We start from the raw sequence: 25,506 nt of genomic DNA on the forward strand, positions 1-25,506 counted from the left end.
AGATAAGTAAAGCAGATTAAAACAAAACCTGGAAGAGGCAATGTGTAATCCGAGGATATTATTTATGAGCTGTTTTTCATCGCCAGTAGTGTGAGGTGGCTTTGACCCAGTCTTATGGCTGTTATTTATGAATAGATGGAGTAGAAAGGTTGTATGTTGATTAACAGCTCAGTCTCCAGCACAGTTATCCCAGCACTCTCCATACAGTTTGTCCTTCTTCAAGTAAAGGAGATAGACTCCGGTAATAAAAGCTGCCTGCCAAAACCTCAGTGAATTCCTGATGAAGGAAAGAATGCAGCAGGAATAGAAGCCACATTTTCTTCCCCTCATCCGACTCACCGTTTTTCTCTCTCTCTCTCTCAAAAAAAAAAAGTAAAACCGTCCTATCCATTGTCCACGATTGTCTCTTTCTCTCTCATTTTTTTTTTTCCTGTTCCACAATTTTGGCAGGCATTGGTGCTCCAAATGCTTGAGGCTAGAAGAAAACATTGTAGCAGAGCTGAATAGTTTTGCATCCTTTTGAATGAAGTCTGAAAGTCTAATGAAATAAGTCTAAATATAAATCGACACGGTATGAATGTTTAAATACATTTATACATTTCTATAATGATGTATGTTATAAAAAAATAAGGATGGTGCTCTACAACTCCTATTAGAGCTATAGGGAAAGTACAAGGGAAAGCAGTTTTGTTTGTTTTCTTGTAAAGTGTCGAAGGGGAAATGTCTCATTACGCAGTATCAGAGACTAAACGCAGGCTGCAGTTTGTTTGGCTTGTGAAGTACGTCTGGTAATTAGTTTGAGCTGTGGTGAAGGAAAACTGCGGTCGTGCAGACGACTGCAATGCACCGGAAGGCTCAAACGTGTCTCTGCGTTGGATTAGCAATCACATTTGAAACCTAGGAGATGAAAAGGTCTTTGTTCTGTTTGTTTCTTTGTCGTCTTTGCTTATGCATGAGCTTATGCTGTGTGTATAGATATATATTCGTTCTGACAGCTTAGAAAGAAAATCTGTGGTCTGTAAAGGAATATTTTTGAAAATTGAAATTGTGGCCACACACTCTGTTTCATATTTCAGGCAGGCCGCTATAATCATGAGCAGTGGTTTATATTGTAGTTTTCTTTTATGCATTAGGATGTGGCATTAGTCATTCTAGAACAATCCAGTTGCAGAGACAGATTTACATGAGTCTGCTGCCTCGAGAGGCTTTCAGCCCGCTCCTCCGGTCACTCCCAGTTGTCATGGTTGGCGTGTAAATTACTATTGTCATTCTTATCAAATCCCAACACAACCCTGTTTGTTATTCAGCTTAGTTCTCTCCTTAAAGGGAAAGAGAATTCAGCATTTACTTAAAGGGCTAGTTCACCCAAAAATGAAACTTTGATCATTATTTGCTGACCTTCATGTTGCTCTAACCTGTATACTGTGGAAGCTTGTTTCTATCATTGGAGAAAAAAGGTTACTGCATGTTGCAATTCTGTCTTTTTTTCTCACAATTCTGAGAAAATTGCAATTGTGCGATACAAACATATAATTTTGAGATTATATCTTGCAATTTGGAATTTATAACTCACATTTCATGGTATAAACTCGTAAATGTGAGGTAGGAATGTGAGATATAAATTTGGAATTACTTTTTTGTAGTGGTGGAAAAGAGTGTAACCCCGAATTCAGAAAAAGAATTATGAGATGTTAAGTAGCATTGTGAGATGTTAACTCTATAACAAGATATAAGCTTGCAATTCTAAGAAAAAGGTTAGAGATAAAAAGAAAAAATTTAACAATTGCTTTTTAAAAGTTTATGTGGCAGAAGTTTAAAAAGTAATTTATAGCACCAACATGCCAAAAAACTAAATAAAAATACCAACATGCCAAAAGATTTAATAAAAATAAAAACCAAATCCATCCATCCATACTTTGTCTTCTTTTAAGACACCAGAGATCCTGGCAGTCAGTGTTTGAAAATCACCTGAGCTTACAGAGCAAATACACGTGTGAGAGCCAAAGAAGCAGTGCTAACGGTTCACCGTGAGGCCCACTGTAAATATTTTGGATTGTTTACAGAGAGCCTGAGCTGATTTTTCTGTTTTTTAACTTGTGTCTGTCATAACTAAACACAGGTTTAGACTGCTTGATTTCTGCTCTCTTCCCCCACATGGCCACAATAGCTCCGTGTTAAAGCAGTAAGGCCATCTGATTGCTTTTCAGTGTGTTATCAGTTCAAGGTATGTGGTCAGGAAAGCAGAATACTGTATATCACGAGAAGCTTACTAAAAACTTTTCATTTGGTTTAACGTTTAACACATGTAGATGACATTTAATCCAGGCATTTTATTCCACGTGGGAGTGTCACTTCATACATTTCTTTTAGTTCAGTTCTGTGCAACTTAATAATGTCTTCTTTAAATGTTGCTCTGGGCGTCTGAGTGAACTGAAACTGGCTTAGAGAACGACAGACTGGGATTCATTTATAATCTTTCTTTCTCTGTTTCCCTTTCTCCCATAATCCTCCGTCTCCTTCTCATAGTCTGAACCATAAATGAACCCAAAGCTCCAAAGTGGAGGACTGTTATCCAAAATATGTGCATTAATCTGCCATGATTACGGCAGAATTTTCTATTTGCTCAGCTGTATGGGTAAGGGAAGCCCTTTCTCCAATCAGCTCACTATGCTGATATAAAACCTTTCAGTGTTTCATTGCAATATTTATGGAATATATAAATGTTCTTATTCAGAATTACTTGAAAATATGCAGCACGCAATTGATCAGGGCTGACGTGGAGCACTTTAAAGTGGCCATTAGTATGGGAGTCCTTTCAAGAGGTCAGGCGTCCAGATCAGTGTTGGAGTTGTGTCTGCGGTAACATCTGCAAAGCAGTCACTTCAGACTCTCTCTCTACAGCTGTCTCTGTCTGCCACTCCTGACATGATGACTATTCACACTCAGAACACTGCTGGGAATGACTAAATCATTTCCTCAACTCCTCTCAGATGTGGATCAGGCTTAATGTTTAGCAGAAATCACTTTTATACCATCATCAATAATCATGTGTCTGTTTGTTTTCAGGTATGCATGACAGTGTACAGAACAGTTGTCTTGTGTACGTTTGAATATACTTTACAGGAAATGACATTTGAGATGTCCAGTGGAAGAACAGTTTGTCAGAGAATGAACATGAAAATCAGAAATGATCATTTACTTTCCCTTATATCATTTCAAACCTGTATGCAAAAAAAAAAAAGAGAGAGAGAGAAATGAGTGGCCAAAACAATGAGACATTTTTCAAAGTATGCTTTGACTTGGAATATAGTGTAAAAGTCATCTGAACCACTTTTATAATACTTTAAAGGTGCTTTTGTAAACCATTTTGGAAGCTTATTAAAACATTTTCTTTTTGTGTGGAAAAGAGCAGATTGTACATTTCTTAATACAGGATGGAATGACATAGAGTAGAGTGAGTGATTACAAAATGTTAATTTTTGAGTGAACTATTGCTATAAGTGGTGGGTTCTTCCACAGCTACTGTAATGGGAAAAAGAAACATTTATGTAAGACTGCAAGAAGTCAGACATTTCTGCTGCCGACAGCAGGTTGGTTCAATAACATGTCTCTTATTCTTGGCTTCATATCTCACCATGAGAACAATCATTTTCCAGTACGGTAAAAATGCCAGCACAGTGGATGATGTCACAGTGTTTGTCTTTCCTTGTTTTTGTTCCTAAATGGACAAATTAATCAAAATATGGAACGCCATTCTCAGTTTTCTACATTTAGTTAGTACTCTGGATCTCATTTTAGCACACAGCCTATAATAGTAATTATCATAAATTACTTTTCTAATGACCAAAAATTCATTCCAGTTATTGGTATGACTGAGCTCTTAAACATGATAGCAGCTTATCATTACAAAGTTGTTTAAGGATTAGGAAAAGTCCTTATTAATAATGTTTTATTTCAGTTAAACAGAGCAACCCGGTGCTTGGAGCCAGTTACATGCTCCTTATAAATGTTTTTGCGATAAGAATATTTTGTTCTGCATTCCTCGGCTTGTTTTTGCAAATGATGTGTTTGCGTGTCAGTTTTCCGCTCACTCCTCTGAGCTGCCAAGTTGGGAATGAGCTCATACTGTGGGGAAGCAGAGCTGCAGTTATACCCCTCTGGAGCTCCTGGGGTGAACAAGCCTGCGAGATGAGGAGGGGGAGCACAGAATGAGAAGAGGTTAGAGAAGACGAAAGAAGAAACTGTGTAGCACAGTGGTCAGAGTCAAGGTGGACAGCTGTGTTGTGGGAGAGGATAAGTTAGATCCGTTGAATGGGAACAGGGAACAGTAAGACACAAAGGACAGTCCAGAACCTCGTCTGGTGTTTGACGCATTGATGAAGTCCAATTAAAAAAGATGGATGATTAAAAAGACATGATGGAAGAGCTAAAAACAGGGTTTCCGCGGGTCCTTAAAATGTCTTAAATTTAGTTGTATAAATTGTAAGGCCACAAAAAGTCTTAAATGGTGCAACAATGTCTTAATTATGATTTCAGGGGGTATTCAATTTGGGGACTGAAAGACGAGAATTGTGATATAGGTTAAAGGGATAGTTCACCCATAGCTTCAATCATCTTCAGATAGCTTCGTTCATCTACAGAACACAAATTAAGATATTTTTAATGCAATCCGAGATGTCTCTGACTCTTCATAGACAGCAATGCAACTGTAATGTTCCCAGGTACAGAAACGGAGCAAGGATGTGACATCAGGGGTTCAACCAGAATTTTAATGCTCTGATACTCTAAGTGAGTGAGAAACTTTGTTGCTTGTTTGTAAAAAATATTTAAATAATTTTTTTAAATACATTTTAAAATAAGGGATTGCTGAAGAAATAGTCCATGCACACATTATGTGTCATCTTTCCCATATTGGGGTCTGATTGGCAGTATGCTGTGGAAGTGAGTCAAATACAATGACTACTGTTATGAAAAGCTTTTTCCGCTGTTGTGAGTCCAAATCACTGGGTCGAACCAAAAGTCAATTAATGGATTAAAGAGAACAGAGGGAGTCTCTGATCTTGTTAACAATACTTATTTGCTTGGATGGCTACTGTACACTGAGCCTCAGTGTAATGGGAATTAAGGGTTTGGAGAAAATGGGACTTCTGTTCTACACCCTATAAAAGATTGGAAGCTCTGCACTAATCTAAACCACACCTGTGTATGTAAGACAGAGTTCATCCATACATTAACAGTGCATTTAATAGGAGTGCAACTGAATAGGTCTGGCTCTTTATTCCTGTGCAGAAAAGAAAGCATGGCCCCTTAAAAAACGACTGTTATTGAATACTCTTCAGGCTACTGTGGCCTCTCCGCTTACAGTTCAAGACAAAAAGTCTGCTATCGTCTGTCCCCCATACACATTGTCTGTGAATCACTCATAATTGAGATGGGAATCATAACGAACTGAATGATTCTGGTTCCAACTGCGATTCCTTAACAGTTCAGGGAATTTCAGGAAAAGAAAAGAACAAGAATAGGTGGCATTTTTTCAGTAATTCCTTTATTTTTGTCTTTATCTTTAAATTCACATTGGTGTATTAACAGTGTGTCAATAATTACACTAATTGGGTCTCATTGGCCATAAATCAAACATCAGTTCTTGGTCCACGGAATCATTGTTCAAACTGAGTATCTACTCCAAGTGATTTACAAGTGTTTGTGATTTACAAAAAAATGTGTGTTTTATTGACTAAAAGAAGCAGCTCGTAAAAGTTTTTCTCAATTCCCTGAAAGCGCTGTATGTTTTTGGCTAAAAATAAGCATCATTAGCTCAGTAATCAACTTCAGAGGTGTGCAGTATATAGAGTTTATGATAATATTGTAATTGTTGCTGTGCGATTTTACATTATCAAGTATATCACAAAAACCAAACAAAAAACACACTCAGACAGTGCACGCATGCACTTACATGATGTAAGTTAGACTACTCCAAAAGCACATTTAGAGTTCACGCTTTCACTGCGTGATTTAGTCTATTAAAATACATTAGAAATCCCACCGAAATTCAAGATAAGGGGCCAAAAATGCCCCCATACAGCTTTCATATGTCTTTCATATTTAAATCATGTGATAAAGTTAATATCACACGAAGAGTGATATATTTCTCCAAATGTCAGCATGATTCATTGATACTGATTTGATGAACAGTTCAATAAATAAGTTGATATTAAGTGACTTTTATTTTAGAAACAAGTTCCTAATTTACTGCCACCTACTTAAGTATACCCCCCCCCCCCAAATCATTTTAAATATCAGTAGTATTCAGTTTTTTTTTTTTAATCATCAAAATATTATGTATTTGTAACTGCGGGTTTAATGCATCATGCCCTGCAATAAACAGTCTGTTTAAATGCATCTAAATACTATTTCATATGCAGATTCCATGCCACCTCTGCATTGGTCCTGTGTCAGACTTCACTGGTCCTATTGTGCATATCACACTGATTTGATCATTCAGTTACTGTATTGTTCTTTTAATAAAACTGGTTCTTGGTTCCCAACCCTACTTAATGTATGTAGCTATAGAAAAGTGTTGTTTTTAATTTTGTGCTTGGTTATTTGAGCGTTTTAGCAACTCAAAAATGCTACAGTATCCTGCTTAAAAATATGCACTACAATGGCTTTGATCTGAAACATTATATAATAACAGTTGTGTATATGTCTGTAAAGGAAACCCAATGTCCTCTTCACTGACTTGTTTTGCATCCTTCAGTAGAAGAATTTCCCTTTTCCATTAACTAGGAGCATCAAAGTCTCTCCTACTGCAAATTATCCAGTGCTGCTAGTAAAGGGTTTTTCTGTTAGTCTAAAAAAAATCTAAAGAAGAGAAGACAAGAATCAGTTGTTCTGAAAATAGAGGGCCTGGTGAATAAAGAAAAGGCCACAGAGGCACAGGACTTAAGCTGGAGCTGGAGGTGATAAAAGATCAGTTTTGGAGGAATGGCCACACTTTCAAAGGCCCCTCCTCACGGCCCCACCTCCCTCCACGAGGCATGAAGCCAGGACAGGTCAAGAACAAGAGTCCCACTGTAAAGAGATCTGGGGATTGTCCAAGGTAGCAGATTCCTGTCGAGTGAATGAGCTTTAGGCTGCATTTCCAATGTCCTAACCCCTTATCGCTAACCGTGAAAGAACAAAGCAAATATCAGTGGCTTGTCAGCTAGAATAATATCCAATTCAGTCTCTGGTGGCTTGTGATGTTAAATGAGATATATGTCTGGAAGTGTCTGAAAGAAAACCTGGAGAAAAAGGGGCAGGAAACAGACAATGTGAACCGCGTGTCGGTGCCAGCACATGTCAACAGAATCTCGCTCACCCACCGTGATACTCAATGTAGTACATGATACCATCACTGAACAGTGTTTTACTACGGTATTAGACATTTACAGATTTCCAGAACCCCTACAAGACTTCAAACATTCCTTATCCTGGTGCAAAACCGCAGGTTGAGTGAACAGCCCTGGGGTATTGTGGAAAAAGTATTTTCTATTGTAAATGAAGCAGATATAGTAAACACTAACATGAACGGAAAGCCTCAAAATAAAAATCTCCCAATTGTGGCTTTATATCTCGCATTGTGCCTTTATTTCTTGCAATTTGACTTTGAAACACACCATCTCTTGTTTTATTTTTTCAAATTTATCTCACAATTATCTTTTTTTACTGAGGCTGCAGGCTAGAATACTTTGGCACATGATTGTATGGCTTGTTTAGTTGAGCAAAAGTGATATGATTTAATACGCTCTTTGTAATGCATTTGAGCAATTGAAACTTTTTCCTCTCTTTTTGCCTACACACACATGCGTACTATTGGAGACTATTTAAAGCTGTGTATTTTAGGGTTAAAAGCTCCTTGTTTTGTGCAATGCCTGTTCAGAAATGCCTTCAGAGAGCTTTCCAGAGTGTTTTGTGCAGGTTAGGGCAAGTGTTGTGAGTGCTAAAGGAAGATCAAGGTCAGAAGGTTATATTCAACCTTGCACTATGGCTCAAGACGCCATCATGACTACAACACACCCAAGTATTTCTGGAATGTGTCCTGCTATAAGACCAACCCTGCAACAATCGGTCATTTTAACCCCTTTAACCCATAACAGGTAATATTAGTTACACCCATAGGTAGCTTTAAGGAGTCACAATAAGCAATAGATGTTAAAAGAGACACCTAAACATATGTACATGTGCTTGCACTTGCTTTCAGTGGCATAGTACATGTAGTGTAATTTAACTGAAGTGAGGAGGAATGTGTATCCTCAAGACATGCTTGCCATGACTCTGGCCTATGTTTGATAGACAGTTTAATAACACATGATGGAATATTTTAATGTGTGCCAAGGCATGCCCAGAATAGCGTCTTTTAGCAGACAGGATTGTCATTACATTTAAAGAAATACGACTGAGAGCAGAAGGAATTGCAGTACTGACAAAGTATCTGTTCACACATAGATATTGCTTTTGGACGCACCATCTTTGCCTTGATCCCTGCGGCGGTGGAGGCACTAGGACCGCGCGGAGAGGCGCAGCATCGTGCCTCGGTTATTGGGCTTGCACGACCTCAGTTTTGCACTACACCATTCAACGGAGGGCAAGTGTGGTGTCTGAAGCGATGAAATAAGGGCCGTTGAAAAGAATCAGTATCTGAAGAAAGACTAGGCTTGTGTGTTTTTGGCGGTCCTGTCACGCACTTCACAGTGGAGATGGGAGTAAACCTGGAGGCTGGGATACCCAGTGAACTTCCAGGAGAAGAATATGTGATTTGGATTTAAACTCGCCTTGGACATTATTAACACAGCTTGAAGTAAAGTATCATTCGTTAAACGAATTTCTTTTAAAGTGTATTATTTCTTCTTCACAGATGGTTTGCGTAAAGCTGTGGTGCACTGCTGCTCTTTTTGTATGTATTATTAAACTCGTTTTAATTGCGATGCCTCCTAATAAAACTGCAATTAATTGAAAGCAGTTTTGCCATTATAAAATGCTCATTTTGTGTAGATTGGAATACCAAGCTGCCTTTTGCGCAAGTGTTTTAGAGTTGGTGGTTTGTACAGGCGCAATTGGAAAGTGAGGAAGGTAAACAGAGTTTGTTTTCTTTGAGTTTAACAGCGCAAGGCGTGGATAGGGTTGGTTGGACATTCATTCAAGATGTGAAAGACAACAAAAAGACGAGATTGGGGGTTTCAGCACAAAGGGATTGTTGTGGGAAACAGGTTGTGTCCAGGGAATTCCCCAGGTGTCACACATGGGTGTCCATGATGAATGGAGCAGATGATAATTTCCCTTTATACTGGGTCTACTCAAGGAATCTGTATTATGCTTATGTCTATAGACTATTATGTGCGTTGTGCATTAATCCCAGACTGTAACTTAAATTTGCTTATCATTAAATGAAAAATGGTTATAATACATGACAGCAGTTAGTAAACAAACTTTATTTTTACAGGCCAGTGGGTGTAAATGCTTAATGTGATATCTAAAACCACTGGTATTATTAAACACATTAGAGCTGGCTAAATTTAATGGCTGGCTGAATTTCTTTTTAAAGGCGTAATGATATGTCTGAGACCGTTTTAGAAGTTAATCTTTAGTTATAAACTTTAGGCTACTTCAGACACTATAGGTCATTTCCTTTAAGTGTTTGTCTTTTTATTGAGCACTGACCAAAACGCACTGCACTTATCTGTAGATTACTAATGATGTCACTAAAACTCCTAAAAATGAATGTTCCAAAAGTGAGTTTTCGCAGCGATGCCATAGAATAACTATTTTGGGTTCTTGAAAGAATCCTTCAGTAAAGTTCTTAAAACATTTTTTTTCCCATAAGGCTTAAGTATTCTATACAACTTTTGCTCTCATTTTTACCTCAGTGTAAATGTACTTTCGATGCTAGTTATCGAATGTTAAAACCAGCCTGCAAACTTGTGTTGACAGATTTTATCTTAAGGCTGTGATTCTATCCATTCGGAGGATATCTGAATATGTTTGATGCTTTGAGTAGATTTTAGAGCAGTGCTTTTATCCAAAATCACAAGTTGTAAAGTAGGTACTACATTATATAATTAACTTACATCAGAACCATTGAAAGTACATTCAATATGGTATGAATATGGATAGTATGAATGAATTTTGGACGTACTACATCCATCAAGTTGCGACTGTCACATGACCTACCAGCATTAGTTCATTGCTTCACCATTATTCACAACTCCTCTCTTGTGGCTTCAAGTGTTCACTGAATTCACACTCCAGAGACCCTGTAGGAGTATTGTTTTTCTAATACTAATCTTAGCAAACTGTTTGTCACATACTATATAGTATGGAGGTATTGGGACAGTGTATGATTTGTCATGTCATGTGTCTAGAAACAAGGCACATGTTTCTGTGTAAATTAGTTGTGTATAAACTTGTAAATGTCTTAAACTTGTAGCGTGTTTTTCTAACCATTTGCAAAGACAAAAATGTATTATGCCTAGTGTTTGGAAAAGCATGTCATGAAGTGTATTCCAGCCTTTAGTGTTCAAAATGTTAATAATGTTAAGTACTTTTATCCACTATATATAGAACCTTTTGTTAAAGGTTCTGCATGGAACCATAAAAGCCCATAAAGAACCTATTTTTAAGAATGAAGGCTCAGCATTAAATTTCTTTAGCATTATATCTGCAACATGGAGGATCTTGAGTTTTATTTCATGCTTGCATATTTTTTTGTATTTGCATTTAGGTTGCATAAGCCATGATGCCTAACCGGAGATTGGGTCTGGCCCATCCTTGCTGTATTGGCCTGCTCTTCCTACTCCTCCTGCCCAGCTCAGTTTCAGTGAGAGAATCTGGCCATCACTCCCATGCCCACCTCCCCTCGCTGAAACCTCACGCCACCCTGCCTCTGTCCCGTTCCCGCTTCAGCGCCAAAGCTCAGCTGGAGCTCACTACCCACTGCAACGAGAGCTGCTACCACAAAGGAGAAGACACAGATAAAGAACAACTAGCTTTTGAAACTCTTTATGCAGACGGCTCGCGAACTTTAACCACTGTTGACCTGGAAGAGAACGACAGTGAACTTCATGTCAGGCGGCCCAAAGTAACCACGCCCAGACGCAAGCGGCTAAAGCGCCAGATCTACGGTTCAGACGGGCGCTTTAACATCCGCGGTGACCACTTCCTTCTGGACTACCCGTTCTCCACAGCCGTCCGCATCTCCACCGGCTGCACTGGAGTTCTGGTGTCCCAGCAGCATGTCCTGACCGCTGCCCACTGCGTGCATGATGGGAAGGATTACGTCAAGGGAGCGAGGAAACTCAGGGTGGGCTTTCTAATCCCTCCGTCTGTTAACGGTACAAAGCCGGGTCAGGCTCCCATGAAGAAACCCTTGGTGCGCTGGGTGAGAGTTAAACGCACACGGGTTCCTAAAGGCTGGATTCAAGGCCCTCAAGACGTCAGCATGGATTTTGACTACGCTCTGCTTGAGTTGCGTTGGCCTCACCGGCGTCCCTTCATGCGGCTGGCTGTGGCACCCTCCTCAGACAGTTTGGCTGGTAAACGCATCCACTTCTCTGGATTTGACAGCGACCGGCCTGGGGAACTGGTGTACCGCTTTTGTCCCGTGGAGGACGAGTCCAACGATTTGATCTACCAGCACTGTGACGCCCGCCCTGGAGCGAGCGGTTCTGGCGTTTACGGCCGCGTGTGGGACGATACATTAGAGCGCTGGGAGCGCAAGGTCATTGGGATCTTCTCGGGCCACCAGTGGCTGGAAATCAACGGCGAGAATCGCGATTACAACGTGGCTGTTCGCTTCACTCCGCTGAAGGTTGCTCAGATCTGTTACTGGGTTCATGGAAATGAGGTGGACTGCAGTCAAGACTGAAAATATGACACAGAGGAATGGGACAACATCAAATCATTGGACAAAATATGATATGCCTGGTGTTTGAAACTGCACTTTATAGTCCTTTTACAGGTGTGGCTACTGAATCTGAGAAGAAAAAAGTTGTCCATGGTTGGAGGATAGCTACCCACACAGGCTTCGATCTCTCGCATGGGTTGAGCTGGAACTTTGTTTAACCACTACCTTTAGTATTTGCTCACTTTACTGTCAATGTTACTCATAGATTTAGACTTTGATTCCTACAACCCAGTAGAATTATCTGTCAAGTCTTTGCCCATGTTCAATACACACAGCCTTGCTTTGTTCACATTACACATTATAAATGCTTCAAGCTGTTATTTGCACTTTTAGAAAGTAGATTTGGGCTGGAGACAGGTTTTCTTCTCACATCACTTGGGTTTTGGTTAACACTAGATTAACATACAGTTTATTTGGTGACTAAAAGTAGATGCAAAATGGCTATGCTTCCTTCTTTTCCATCCCTGCATATCATCTTGGTCTACTAAGCATACAATTTTTTTATATTTTCTGATTTATTATTATCACGGTAACATCAGATCGATGACTGTGAGATGTGTTGTATGTGTGTTAAATTGAGAGTTAGTAAAACAGAATTTTAAAGTATACTTTTGAAAGCATTTGTTTGTTAACGCAATCATCTGGCGCTTTGAATATAGTTCACTCTTCTATAGTTACATACTCCTTTCCAAGACAGATGAAGACCTCATATTGCTAACATTACAGTATGTTTAGAGAAATTATTTATATTCTTTTATGTTGGATTAATATAAAGACTGGACACAAACTACGAGAAAGGGTGTGGGGTAAATCTTGATTATAATTCTATTTTTAAAAAGCTTTTATTTTAATAAACTTAAGTATGTCTGTTGTTTTTTGCTGTCATTTTCATTCCAATTAAAAGTTTAGCGGTCATTTTGTAATGAGGACTTTTTATTTTCTGTGGAAGCTGTTGGAAACACTAGATATGATTCTGTGTGGTTTGTTTCAAGTATTATTTGGGAGAGCGCGATTACAATTTTGGGGTCTGTATGTAAAATGCGACACTGGTACCCTCTGGTGGTAAGTGCAAATCCCGAAAAAAAAAGAAAAGGATCCTGCCAGTCATTACAGGCACAGTAACACTTTTGGCTGGTATTATGTTTATTTATAATATACTAGTTCAGTGTTGCAGTAGCTACTGATTTATGGTTTGTTAATTCATAATCTCAGAATTACTAGAGCACACTGGGAAAAGGTCAGAGATTGTAGTTGAGCACAGGAAGGTGGATGGTTGATGTTTTTCATCGGGGTTTGGAAATCTCTACTGCCCTCCACTGCTTCACGTGGGTACATCTTTATTATACTGGCATGATTACAGTATTAGGTAGAATTACAGTAGCTCAGTGTTTCAATATAGGACACATTTTCCAGTAATTATTTTTAAAGGAAAACAGAAACAAATATAATTAAATATTATATACTAGTTTATTAGAATGTTCTTCATTTCTTTTTTGGCTGCTTCTGATCAGAAATAGGTTAGTTTTCAGGTTGCATACTACTACTACTTTGACCCTCTACATACTAGCATAAAGCGAATTCAGATACAGTGGTACATTACATTAATCAGAGTATGGACTCTAGCATTCACCTGCCCATTTAAGTTTTGTCTGTATTTGATTCTTTTGGGTGCCAAGAGTCAGATATCGAGCCGAAACAAAACAGACCTGTAATAAACGGATGTGTTCAGGAACTGAGTCAATGAAGTTTGTTTAAAAGGGACTTTGTAGCTGACGTTCAGCAGTTTGATAGTTATCTTGGAATCATAATTATATTTGAACTAAATGCACTTATTTGCAATCCAAGAAGTTTATTTATATAGTATAAAAAGCTATTTTTTATTATTAGCTTCAACTTGTAGTGTACTGAGGGCACAGGGCAGTTTTACAATACTGTATTTCCACAGTTGCATCCCAAAACAGCCACCCATCAAATCCATAGGGAGGATGAGAAAGCAATCAGAGTCTCTTTGTTGGGATCCATTTGAAACTTTATGATTTTTGCAAATCATCACATATTTCAGTGCATAAACCATGCTGAAATCTGATAAAACAGCATTTTTTTTTTTTTTTTGCAGAATATAAACACAAATGTAAGCAAACATCTTTTATATTGGTTTACAGATCAATGCTTATTCCAAAATTAACAGCCAACTTAGATTCAAATTGGGCAAAGCAAAAATAAAAAGTCCCCTTGCACAGAGGATTTACCAAACATGAAGAATCAAACCAGTTGGAACACAGCAGTTGTTTAGTGCTTTTTTTATTTTTTATTAGAGATAAGGAGACGATACAAAACATCCACTGACCAATATCCATCAAAGCTCTGTACACAGGCTGCCCAAATATATCGCTCCCATCTAAACAATACGTGTCCATCAGTCCACTCAATCCAATTCATCAACAGACCGCTCACTCACTAGGACCCAGATTTTACAGGTAGAAGGAATGTGTACAATTTCTTGACACCAGTGCCATGGTTTTGAATTACATTTGGAAATATTACGGAATCATTAAAACAACTTGAGCTCAAAATAAAACAAACTAGGGAAGGGGGAAGTAAATTGTGCTCCCAGAATGGACCGACAAAGTTGTGAGATTTTGGAGTAAATTTTGTACTACACCTAGTCTTTAACAACATACATACACACACACACACACACACACGCTTATTATAAAAATAAAATGGTAAAAAAAAAAAAAAAAAAAAGTAACTAGACATTTGGCGGTGGCACAAAACAAAGAAAAAAAAAATCTTAATTAACAGTATGTTTTACAGCTGATTTGTAATGGCTGCAGTATCACTCTTTCCTTTCAACAATCTAATGGAACCCAGAAAGAACAAAAACCTGCCAGTACACATTTACAGTTATATTACTTTGTTTTAATAATCATCATCCTTGTTTTTTTTATCTTTTTTTTTCCTTTTATGTTTTTGTTCTTGATCTTTGTATGTGTGAACTGGAATGACAGCCAGTATCTTTTGCCATGTGTTGAGTTTGGAAACTGTCACTTTTGCCCAACCCTCTCCACCCACATTAACCCACCCCATGGCCCACAAACAGTCGTCCTGGCCCATCTGCCCCACCCGTGTTGGAATGACCAGCTAACCCCTGAAATGTGTCCGCCTCAATCGTTCAGAGGCCTGCCCTCGAGAGTCACCACTGATGCTCCCCCGAGCTTCTCAGCAAGGGTTTTTCGGTCCTTGATATCCTCTAAACCGTTCACTTGCCACTCGTGCTTGACACCTATGAAACAAGACATGCCAAACGGTTACTCATTTCACAATTACATATTCAATTATAGAAAAAAAAAATGCATCCATATTTCAATTTTCAATTCAGCTCAATTTAAAAAAAGCTTACTTTAGAATCATTTAGCTGGTATTATAGTACCCATTGTAAGTTTTATTTTAGAAATTTTGGGGCATTTGTTGTTTTTAATAGTTTTTATTTAAAAGTTTTTTTTTTTCTCTCAATAGTAGATTTTAAATACAATTTGGTTAACATTCATTTCAAGGAACAGATTTTAGTTAAACCCTAAATTATATACAGTAGTGGAGTTACAGCTGTGCTCAAATTTATTTATACCCTTGGTAAACATGATCAAAGAAAGGCTGTGAAAATTAATCTGCATCAATTCTTTAGATATTTAAAAAATGTACTAAATATAACCTTTCACTGGAGAATAAGAATTTAAAATGGGAGAGAAATCTCATTATGAAAAATATTTTTCTTTAATACACATCATTTAATCACTCTTTCATCCAATACTTTTTGCAACCTCCTTATGCCAAGAGAACAGCTCTGAGCCTTCACCTATAATGCCTGAAGAGTTTAGAGACCATTCCTTCATACAGAATCTCTCCAGACCCTTCAGATGTTGGCGCTTCTCTTCAGTTCACCACACTCATTTTCTATAGGGTTCAGCTCAGGGAACCCTTGTTTTGGTTTTGTTCTCAGGGACCCATTTTTGTTTGATTTTGATGTTGGTTTGTGGATCATTGTCCTGTTTGAAGATGGTCAGTCAGTTTAAATAAAAAAAAAAAAAAAAAAAAAAAAAAAAAAAAAAAAATATCATCCACTGGTATTTTATAGAATCCATTATGCCATCTATCTGAACAAGATATCCAGGATCTCCAGCAGAAAAATGGGCCCTTAGGGTTTTTTTTTTTTTATTTGTACATAAGGTACTTTTTATCCCTGTGTGCACCAAACTCATCTTAGGTTTTTGCTGCTAAAAAGCAAATTATTATTTTTGTTTGTTTCATCTCTTGCTGTATAAGAGAAATTTTCATAATGCGATTTTTTCCCCACTTTCCTTTTTTTCCCCACTTAAAAAGGTTAGATATATATTAGGGGTGTAACGATACGTGTATTCGTATTGAACCGTTCGGTACGAGGCTTTCGGTTCGGTACGCATCATGTACCGAACGGTTCGTTGAACTAATTAATTATATTTGAAAAATATAATTGAAAAAAAAAGTGAAATATGATATGCGTTCAACAAGGTAGCCCAATAACCCAAACGATGTAACAGGCAACGCCCCTGACACCCCCGAAGAAGAAAAAAAAAACACCAACTTATACGTTTATGTTAGGCTATTCAGTCAGGTGCTCGCTCACTCAGTACGCGCTGAAGGCTCGTTGCAAAATAGCCAATGCGTTTAACAGACCAGAAATAGAAGATCCTCCAATACCAACAGGTCTGGTGTTTGGGTGCACTTTGGATTCCCTGTAAGCTATAATGGTGATGGCAAGAGTGGTGGATAAAAAAAAAAAAACAGCGTTCGCATCTGCTACATGACAATAGGGTACACCAGCGGGAATACTTGAAACATGTCAACTCATTTACGCCGACATCACCTTAGTGTGTCAGTATCTGGGAAAAAAAAAGGAGAAACATACACACAACAAACTATCCCCGCAGCATTTGGACAGACATTTCCAACTGATTCAAACAGGGCAAAAGACATCACTGCGGCGATCGGTAGGCTACATTTACATTATAGCCGCGGATATGAGACCTTACTATTTACCATTCATTCTATCATCACCATTATAGCTTACAGGGAATCCAAAGTGCACCCAAACACCAGACCTGTTGGTTATTGGAGGATCTCCTTTTTCTGGTCTGTTAAATGCATTAGACATTTTGCAACGAGCCTTCAGCGCGTGCTGAGTGAGCGCCTTAGGGGCCGTTCACATATCGCGCCTAAAAATGTGTGGAAAACGCTAGGCGCGTCCTTCTCCTCCTTTCCAAAGCGCTCGGGCAGAAGCGCTCATGAGGCGTCTGTCTTTGCTAAGCAACAATGACATGCTGTTCTCTCCATGAAGACGTGGAAATTTCAGCAAAGGATAAATAGATTTGCAGCTCTAAAAATCGCTTGCAGTAGGCTAGCTCTGCTACTAAATTTATTTCAAAATCGCAATCCATATACAACTATGATCAGCTGTTCCTTCATCTTGGCTGAGCTTTCAACGTTGTTACGGGAAAGGATGAAGCTGATTGGTTAGTTCTTGTCACATGACCCGCGGTGCGCTTGCAGCATTCTGAAAAGTTGAGATGTTTTTACATTTTGCTGTATCTAAAACGTACCATACCAAACCGTGACATCAGTGTATCGAACCGAACCGTGAATTTTGTGAACCGTTACACCCCTAATATATATATATATATATATATATATATATATATATATATATATATATATATATATATATATATATATATATATATATATATATATATATATATATATATATATATATATATATTTTTTTTTTAAATGAAAGATCAAGTGGATAAACAATGCAGATTTAATCTCCACAGCCACTTTTGATCATATTTATCAAGGGTATGCATAATTTAGCAAAACTAAGTTAATTTTATATCAAATTTAAATTATGCATTATTTTTTTGGCATTACCTGTGAACTTCTTCTTGATGGCATCCTTGGAGCTGGCATAGATCATCTTGCTTTTGAGTGGGGCATTTTCTGGGGCCCTGTGCAATACAACAGGAGATCAGATCATCCGTTTCATGCAAGCATTTGACAAGTCTATATCAGGGGCCCCAGTTCTGTTCCTATAGATGTTCAGCTCAACCCTGAGCATACATGCCTGAACCAGCTAATGAAGACCTTCAGGAACACTTGTTCATTACAGACAGGTGTATCAGAACAGGGTTGGAACTAAAGTCAGCAGGAACAGGACTGGGAACTACATGAAGCACATGCAGATGCTCTTTAGACTTACCAGAAAATGAAAACCAGGTCCTCTTTCTTAGACTCTTTAGTATCATACATGGCATCATAGAGAACATAGCGGCAATCATTAGGAGGAAGAATACTGATGAGCTTAAGGTAGGGATCTCCTTCATCTCCCTGCAGGATCTCATTGCCCTCCTCCATGATGATACGCTTCTTGTCATCACTCAGGCAGAAGAGAACAGCCTTCTTCCTCTTGCTCTTCTCTTCCTCGTTGGCAGAAGCCTTGCGGACCTTCATGTCATTGAAGATCGTCACCACACTATCATCCACTGTAACTCCGGAGGCCTGCGAGTACACAAACACACACAGGATAAGGTGAGGGAAGTGAGTGAGCTGATGAGCAAAGATTTGTGGATATGTGGGTGAAAAGTGAGAATGAACGGGATATAAAAAAAAAAATAAAATAAAAAAAAACCTGCTTTGTCTGTTCTAGTTAAACTTGTTGCCTTTTTGACAAAACTGGATGGTTCCATCTGAACCTTGTCCAGATGATTCTAAATTACTAGGCCGGCAGGTTTCGTCATGCAAGACAGCATGTCATGTAAGTGAAGAAAAAAAAAAAAAAAAAAAAAAAAAACTTGGGAGACAGGACCATACACACTTCAAGGGCAGTGGACCGAGTCAAGCCAAATAAAAACTTAAATATCCCTCTGTGGGAGAATGAAACAATGCAGGGACTTGGTTTCTATTCGCAGAATAAATAAGTAAATAAAGTAAAAAAAGGCTGATTTGAACAGAGCACCTTTCTTTCCTGGTCCCATGACAGCTCAGATATGCTTGTGCACAATTGAACAGAGGGAAGGTTGGCCACTTCCTCCTAACAGCCGATACGATTTGAGCTGATAGTTGATTTAATGCAGGAGCATCAAATATATATAAACACATGACAGGTAAAAATTGATAGCCTGAATGCACTGTAAGTCGCTTTGGATAAAAGTGTCTGCTAAATGCATAAAATGTAATTAAATTTTAATTACACACACTGCACAGCATAAATTAGTACACCCCTCTAAAACTTAAATTCAGCAATAACTCTTACTTAAACATGTTTGGGTTCTATGGAGATATGTTCCAACAAGTCTGCTTGATCAGTTACCAAAGAATGTCAATTTTTTTCAGGAAAATAAGATTCTTATCAAAGTGCTAAAATGCTGGCAGCAGTGGAACCACTTGGGAGAGAACTGCCAGGAGACTTGTTTCTTAGCACAAAAGAGGACAATGGTATAAGAGGAACACCAAATTATTGTTTTAATTATTATTATTATTATAAGTGTTGAAATACAGCAGAAGTAACACCATCATTCAAAAACAATGGACTTATGACAAGGCCCCTGAAATAATCAGGCCTTCAATTTTCAGTTTATTTAGTGGGGAGTTTTTTTTTTTTTACTAGAAAAAGAGCAGGAGAAATCCCATGCATGTGTCTCAGAGCCAACAAGAGCTGTGAAAAGAGTGACTGTTTATCTCCCAGAGTAAGATGCAGCCTGCAAAAGTGACATGCATGAATGTCATCACCACTGGAACTACCAAAGAACAATAAACTCATTTAACCATGGCCCATATTTATAAAATCTAGACTTCTGGTAATCCATACTCTAGTCTCAAGAGACCAAGTCAACCATTTTGGATCCAAAAGCATCCAAAATGTTCTGGTGTTGCTGGAGGAGTGCTTGGTACCCAGTGACGTTCAGTGGTAGTAAAGCCCTTCTATAGGGACGAATGAGTGCTGAAGGTTTGAGGGAGTTGTGCTTTATCAATGCTGCCATGAATTCACACACAATTGTGTGATGCAATACAAAAACTTGAAGCAGAAGATGCTACCCTCTTCTCATTCCCTGAGTTATCAGCCATTTTTTGAAAATTACAATGATGGTATTAATTCTACCAATGTGAAAATCTTTCAGTGGACATGCATTTCACCCAATCTTAACATTGTTGACCAGCTGTGGGGGATTCTGTAGAGACGAGCTGAGCAAAACTCCATTAAAGACCAGAGCATTTAAGGAGGTCATCCTTGAGGAGTTGAACAGGACAGATGTGAAAATTTGTCATGAACTTGCATTCTGTGCCAAGAAAGATCAGAGCAGCATACTTTAAAGTTCTGGATAACTAGAATATTATACATTTGCTTAATTAAATCTAGGCAGTACTCATTTCTGCAATCCTTAATTTAAACTAAATTAGCTAATTATTTTACAGAAAATATTGTATATATTTTTATTAAGTATTTTTAATACATTTCAATTTTGCCATCTTTCCATGAATTATATTAGTGATCATTAAGAAAATACATCTTTTGTGTTCATTCAGAGGGGGTGTACTCATTTCTGCTGTGCACTGTTAAAAAAAAAAAAAAAAAAAAAAACCTCATACAAAGCTGGTGTACAGCATTAGATCACAAAACAACGATTCTTCTGTAAAAAAAAATCAAAATGGCCTCGGTCACACCAACCCCATAAACCTACTCAGGTCTTCTGACTTCCATTAGAAACCTGGCTCAATGACTCGCACTGCATTGCTATAACCAGAGATTAAACATTTCAGTTCCTAAGATTTTAAAGTGAGGAATGAGAAAACCCTTTAAAAAAAAGGCTAGAAACCTAAACCTCTAGCACTTATCCAGCTTCTGAATAGCATATGAGGACATGTAAAAAGGTGGACACAAGGAGCCTTGCGGGGTAGATCCTTAAATGACCCACTTACAGGAAACGTACGTCTAATGGGTGGAACAGGTTTGCTTGGGGTATGAATGAAAGGAAGATGTTAAGACTCCTCATTAAGTAACATCCTCAAAAAAGGCCAAAAGGAGAATTAGGATTCCCACACCTTTTCAACAATAAACTATCACTTTTCGGGTAATACATACATGTTTCTTTAAAATACACATTTAATTAATACAGCTGCTTGTTTTGGATGAGTAAATGCAAATTCTAGATCTTCAAGTAAACAAGCAATTCCCGCCGTATCTGTCATCTACTGTCAAAATATTAAAGTGCAAAATAAAGTCTTAAATTATAAGTTTAAAGGGACAGTTCCCCAAAAATGAAAATGTGATGTTTATCTGCTTACCCCCAGAGCATCCAAGATGTAGGTGACTTTCTTCAGTAGAATACAAATGGAATTTTTTTTAACTCAAACCATGGCAGTCTGAAGGTGTGAGGGAGTTGTGCTTTATCAATACTGCCATGAATTCACACACACCACTGTGTGATGTAATACAAAAACTTGAAGCAGAAGATGCTACCCTCTTCTCATTCCCTGAGTTGTTGGCCTTTTTTTTTTTTTTTTTACATTACAATGATGGTATTCATTCTTCCAACATGAACATCTTTCAGTGGACGGTAGAGTACAAATGGAGATTTTTAACAAACCATGGCAGTCTGTCAGTCATAATGCAGGTGGATGGGAAACATGGCTTTGAGACTCAAAAAAACAAAACCAAATTAAACCCTGCAGCTCATGATGATACACTGATGTGTAAAGACCCAAAACAATCGGTCTGTGCAAGTGTAAAAAAAAATAAAATAAAATAAAAAAAACTCTAGCACAGACCAATCGTCTTGTGTCTTTACACATTAATGTATCATCATGAGCCGCACTGTTTAATTTGTGTATGTTTTGTACCTATCAAAACTGTGATTCCTATCCACTTACATTATATAACTGATAGACTGCAATGGTTCGAGTTAAATCTGTTTGTGTTCTACTGAAGAAACAGTCATGTCACCTACATCTTGGATGACCTGGGGGTAAGCAGATAACCATCAAATTTTCACTTTTGGGTAAACTATCCCTTTAAGTACAAGGTCGCTGGTAAGTCATCCACTTCATGGAGAAGTGAAACCCACATAGAGAAATGAGCCAGAGCTGTGACACAGGAAACGTGACGTCTTGGGTCCTCAAATGAAAAGAGCTAATAAGTTAAAGAAAAACAACTATTGTATAAGGCGTTTGGTCACATGCCTCTCACAAAACAGATTTTGACGTCGCTTGTGGCCTATGACGTCGCATACTGTCCACGCGACCGAGACTGGTCGCACCGGAACCGGCATTTCCTTCATCCTACACGCAACCTGAAAAGCATTTCACAAGTATTTCTTATCTCTACAGAAAAGTCGAAGCAAGCATCAGCGAAAGCTCAAATATTAAATAGGAAGCAAAACAATTTCTTAATATCCACAAAATACTGCACGTCACAGGCTAGTGAAACGGCATGTGCTTTTAAAAAAGACAAAATGCCGTTAAAATTACAAACAGCAATTATGAAAAGAACCAAAGACGTCGAGAAAAGATAAAACGTCGCGTTCATCAAAGTTACGTCCAACCAGGAAGAGTGCAGCAGTGCACACGTTCCCTGATAATACGCAAATGCACAAGTAACGGATTTCAAACTCTCTGTTTACTTTCTTTCAGTCTAAGTATTTTTGGGTTTGTTTTGTCTGAAATTCAATTGCAATCGACCGAACACACGTTCCCTTCCCAGTCGAGCTTACTTTTTTTGTCAAAAAAAAATTAAATAAACCAACACCATCTGCGCTTGGAGAAGGGTGGGGTCGCGATTGCAGCGTTCGTGCAAGTGCTCAAAATCTCCCCAAAATTACCGCGTATTAAAGACGAAAAGCGCGAGGACTCGGTCTTAAAAAGTAATAACCTACGTTTTTACACACGCCCACAAACCCTTTGGTGCGGCAAATGGGAGCGATGGTGTTTTTTGACGGATGGCCGTGATCAGACAAAAGGACAGAGTGATGAAATGGCATCATCTGGCCAACGAAAAACGCGGTTAAACACACACGCACGCGGACAACGGTTTCTTCACAGCCTTTCCGAATTTCCCCGAACGATGCGATCGTATGTGGAGCGATAGGCCCTGTACGTAGTGTGTGATGAAAAACAGCGAGGCCTTTTCTGGGCCTTCGACTCATGGAAATAAAGGAAGCTGAGCGGGGAAATGGCGCCAGTTGTTTAGGGTCCCGTTTTTGGCAATCTCATCGCAGCCGAGCAGCGGAAGTCCCCATCAAACCATCGAGAACCTCGTGGATAAACGTGTTTGTTGATAAAGACGGTTAAACGACACTGCCAAAACAACCAAGGAAACCGGTTTGCAGCTATTAGTCGGCGTAGGGGTTTATTAACGGATTTGATTTACATATTATTTATTCACATTAAAAACCAACAAAACCCACAAACTAGCAATTAAACTCTTCAAACACGCTGAAACTAGCCGTACATTGGATAAGCATTGCATAAATGCAGACATACCATGGTTGTGTATCTCTGCTAGTCGGCGTCTGGATGCGAATTGAATGAGCTGTAGTGATGTGTCGTTCGTGAACGAATCGTTCTTTTTGAACGAATCTTTTGGGTGAACGAATCGTTCTCGTTCACGTAATCCACTGACTCATATTTCTCGTTCAGTGAAGTTCCTCCCTCCACAGCAGCGCGGCGCTATAAGCAGCGCATGCGCAGCTCAGTGAACCGGGTAACAACCATTTCATCCTGTCAAAGAATTACTCAACCTCGAGCCAATAGCCTTCGAGTATGAGATGTGACAGAGTATGTGATTTGTTGAATGTAGTGAACGAATACGCCCTTCAATGAACGAGTTTCATATGAGTCTGAACGAGATCTAGAGATCTTATCGTTCGTGAACGAAATGACTGAACTGGTACCCATGTCGTTCGTGAATGAGTTGAATGAGGTGATACATCACGTTCGTGAATGAAATGACTGAACTGGCACATATGTCGTTCGTGCACGAGTTGAATGATAGGCTACATCTCGTTCGTGAATGAAATAACTGACCTGATGGTCAGGGTATATTCTGGCAAACCGTTTACCAATCACGTTTCTCAATCGGCAAAGCACATGTCGTTCGTGCACGAGTTGAATGATTTAGTAAATCTCGTTCGTGAATGAAATGACTGAACTGGCACACATGTCATTCGTGAACGAGCTGAATGAACGGATACATCTCGTTCGTGAACGAAATGAATGAGAGTAAACCGGTGGTCAGTCTGCCATTTATGTCAATCTCGCAAAAATGCAAAGCGCAGTTATAGGTACTGTACTGTGCACATACGCTCGTTTTGATATTTAGCAACTCCATGTTTAATCCCCGATTTATGAATGTGAATATATAATATACAAACTGTCTGACCAAACAATTAAAATGCTAATTAGGCAAGAAAACCTTGTGCTTTGTTCATCTGAACAACTTAATTAGACTTTATATATTGAATGCGATTATAAACACATTTTAATAAAGCCAGATCAGTTTTTGTAACAAGTGAATACGTTCGTTGACTTAAGACATGACACATAATACACTTTTTTTTGCCATCTGCTGGCTTATTTTGTGTAATACGAAGAAATGGTCACTGAACGAATCAGTGAACGATTCTGAACGAATCATTTTGGTGAACGAACTGAAAATGAACGAATCTCTAGAAAGAATCATAATTTCCACCACTAATGAGCTGTGATGCAGTCCTTCGCTCTCGCGCACTTGATACAACACTCGGGCGCGCCCTTTTGCGCGTAGCCGTACAGCGATGGGAACGCGCGTCCATGTCACGCGCTTGTTGGGTGTTATGGGAGCTGGAGTTCTGAGCATAGGAAAATGTGACCGTTGCTGGACCAAAAAAATCCGTTTTAAGTAACACGGGTGTATCCTACCGTAAATATATCAAAATGTAATTTTTGATTAATATTATGCATAGCTAAGGACTTAATTTGAACAATTTTAAAGACGATTTTTTTTATTCTCCCAATTTATTTATGTATTTATTTTTGCACCCTCAGATTCCAGATTTTCAAATACTTGTATCCAAATATTGTCCTACCCTAACAAACCATATATCAATGGAAAGCTTATTTATTAATCTTTCAGATGTTAAATATCAATTTTGAAAAATGTACCCTTATAATTATTCATTAGATGTATTATTAATATATATATATATATATATATATATATATATATATATATATATATATATATATATATATATATTAAACACGAACTTTGTATAACATATATTTAAATACAACAACCAACATTAAAAATACAACAATTGGACCTTTAGAGTTTTCTGCCCCATACATGGTAAAGTGATATGAAAGGTGCTGTTATACTACTAAATTCTGCACCGAAACACAAACCACACTGATTGCAACACTCGTTGGTGGCTCGCAGGGCACGCTGCCGTTTGAGTCGTACCCTTTTTGTTTGGTCTCTGCCCCCTTTTAAGGCT

General features: G+C 38.4%; 2 protein-coding genes across 3 annotated transcripts; one reads left to right on the forward strand and one right to left on the reverse strand.

Moving 5' to 3' along the window:
* Positions 1–8,591: 8,591 nt before the first annotated feature.
* LOC113114162 (serine protease 23-like) lies at positions 8,592–12,856 on the forward strand. The gene is made up of 2 exons (XM_026280955.1): positions 8,592–8,839; positions 10,760–12,856. Exon 2 carries the CDS (start codon positions 10,772–10,774, stop codon positions 11,900–11,902), a length of 1,131 nt encoding a protein of 376 aa, XP_026136740.1. The 5' UTR covers positions 8,592–8,839; positions 10,760–10,771; the 3' UTR covers positions 11,903–12,856.
* A 2,037-nt stretch (positions 12,857–14,893) lies between these two features.
* LOC113114163 (cofilin-2-like) lies at positions 14,894–23,583 on the reverse strand. Of its 2 annotated transcripts, none has more exons than XM_026280958.1 (4): positions 23,513–23,583; positions 18,237–18,535; positions 17,909–17,985; positions 14,894–15,227 (listed from the first exon to the last, which is right to left on the reverse strand). In XM_026280958.1, exons 1-4 carry the CDS (start codon positions 23,513–23,515, stop codon positions 15,109–15,111), a joined length of 498 nt encoding a protein of 165 aa, XP_026136743.1. In that variant the 5' UTR covers positions 23,516–23,583; the 3' UTR covers positions 14,894–15,108. The 2 variants fall into 2 exon arrangements, with proteins under 2 accessions (XP_026136743.1, XP_026136741.1); XM_026280956.1 differs by lacking the exon at positions 23,513–23,583 and adding an exon at positions 22,906–23,028.
* Positions 23,584–25,506: the final 1,923 nt, after the last annotated feature.

This window comes from Carassius auratus, chromosome 14 (assembly GCF_003368295.1).
Source record: "Carassius auratus strain Wakin chromosome 14, ASM336829v1, whole genome shotgun sequence".
In the NCBI taxonomy this organism is placed as follows: Eukaryota; Metazoa; Chordata; class Actinopteri; order Cypriniformes; family Cyprinidae; genus Carassius; species Carassius auratus.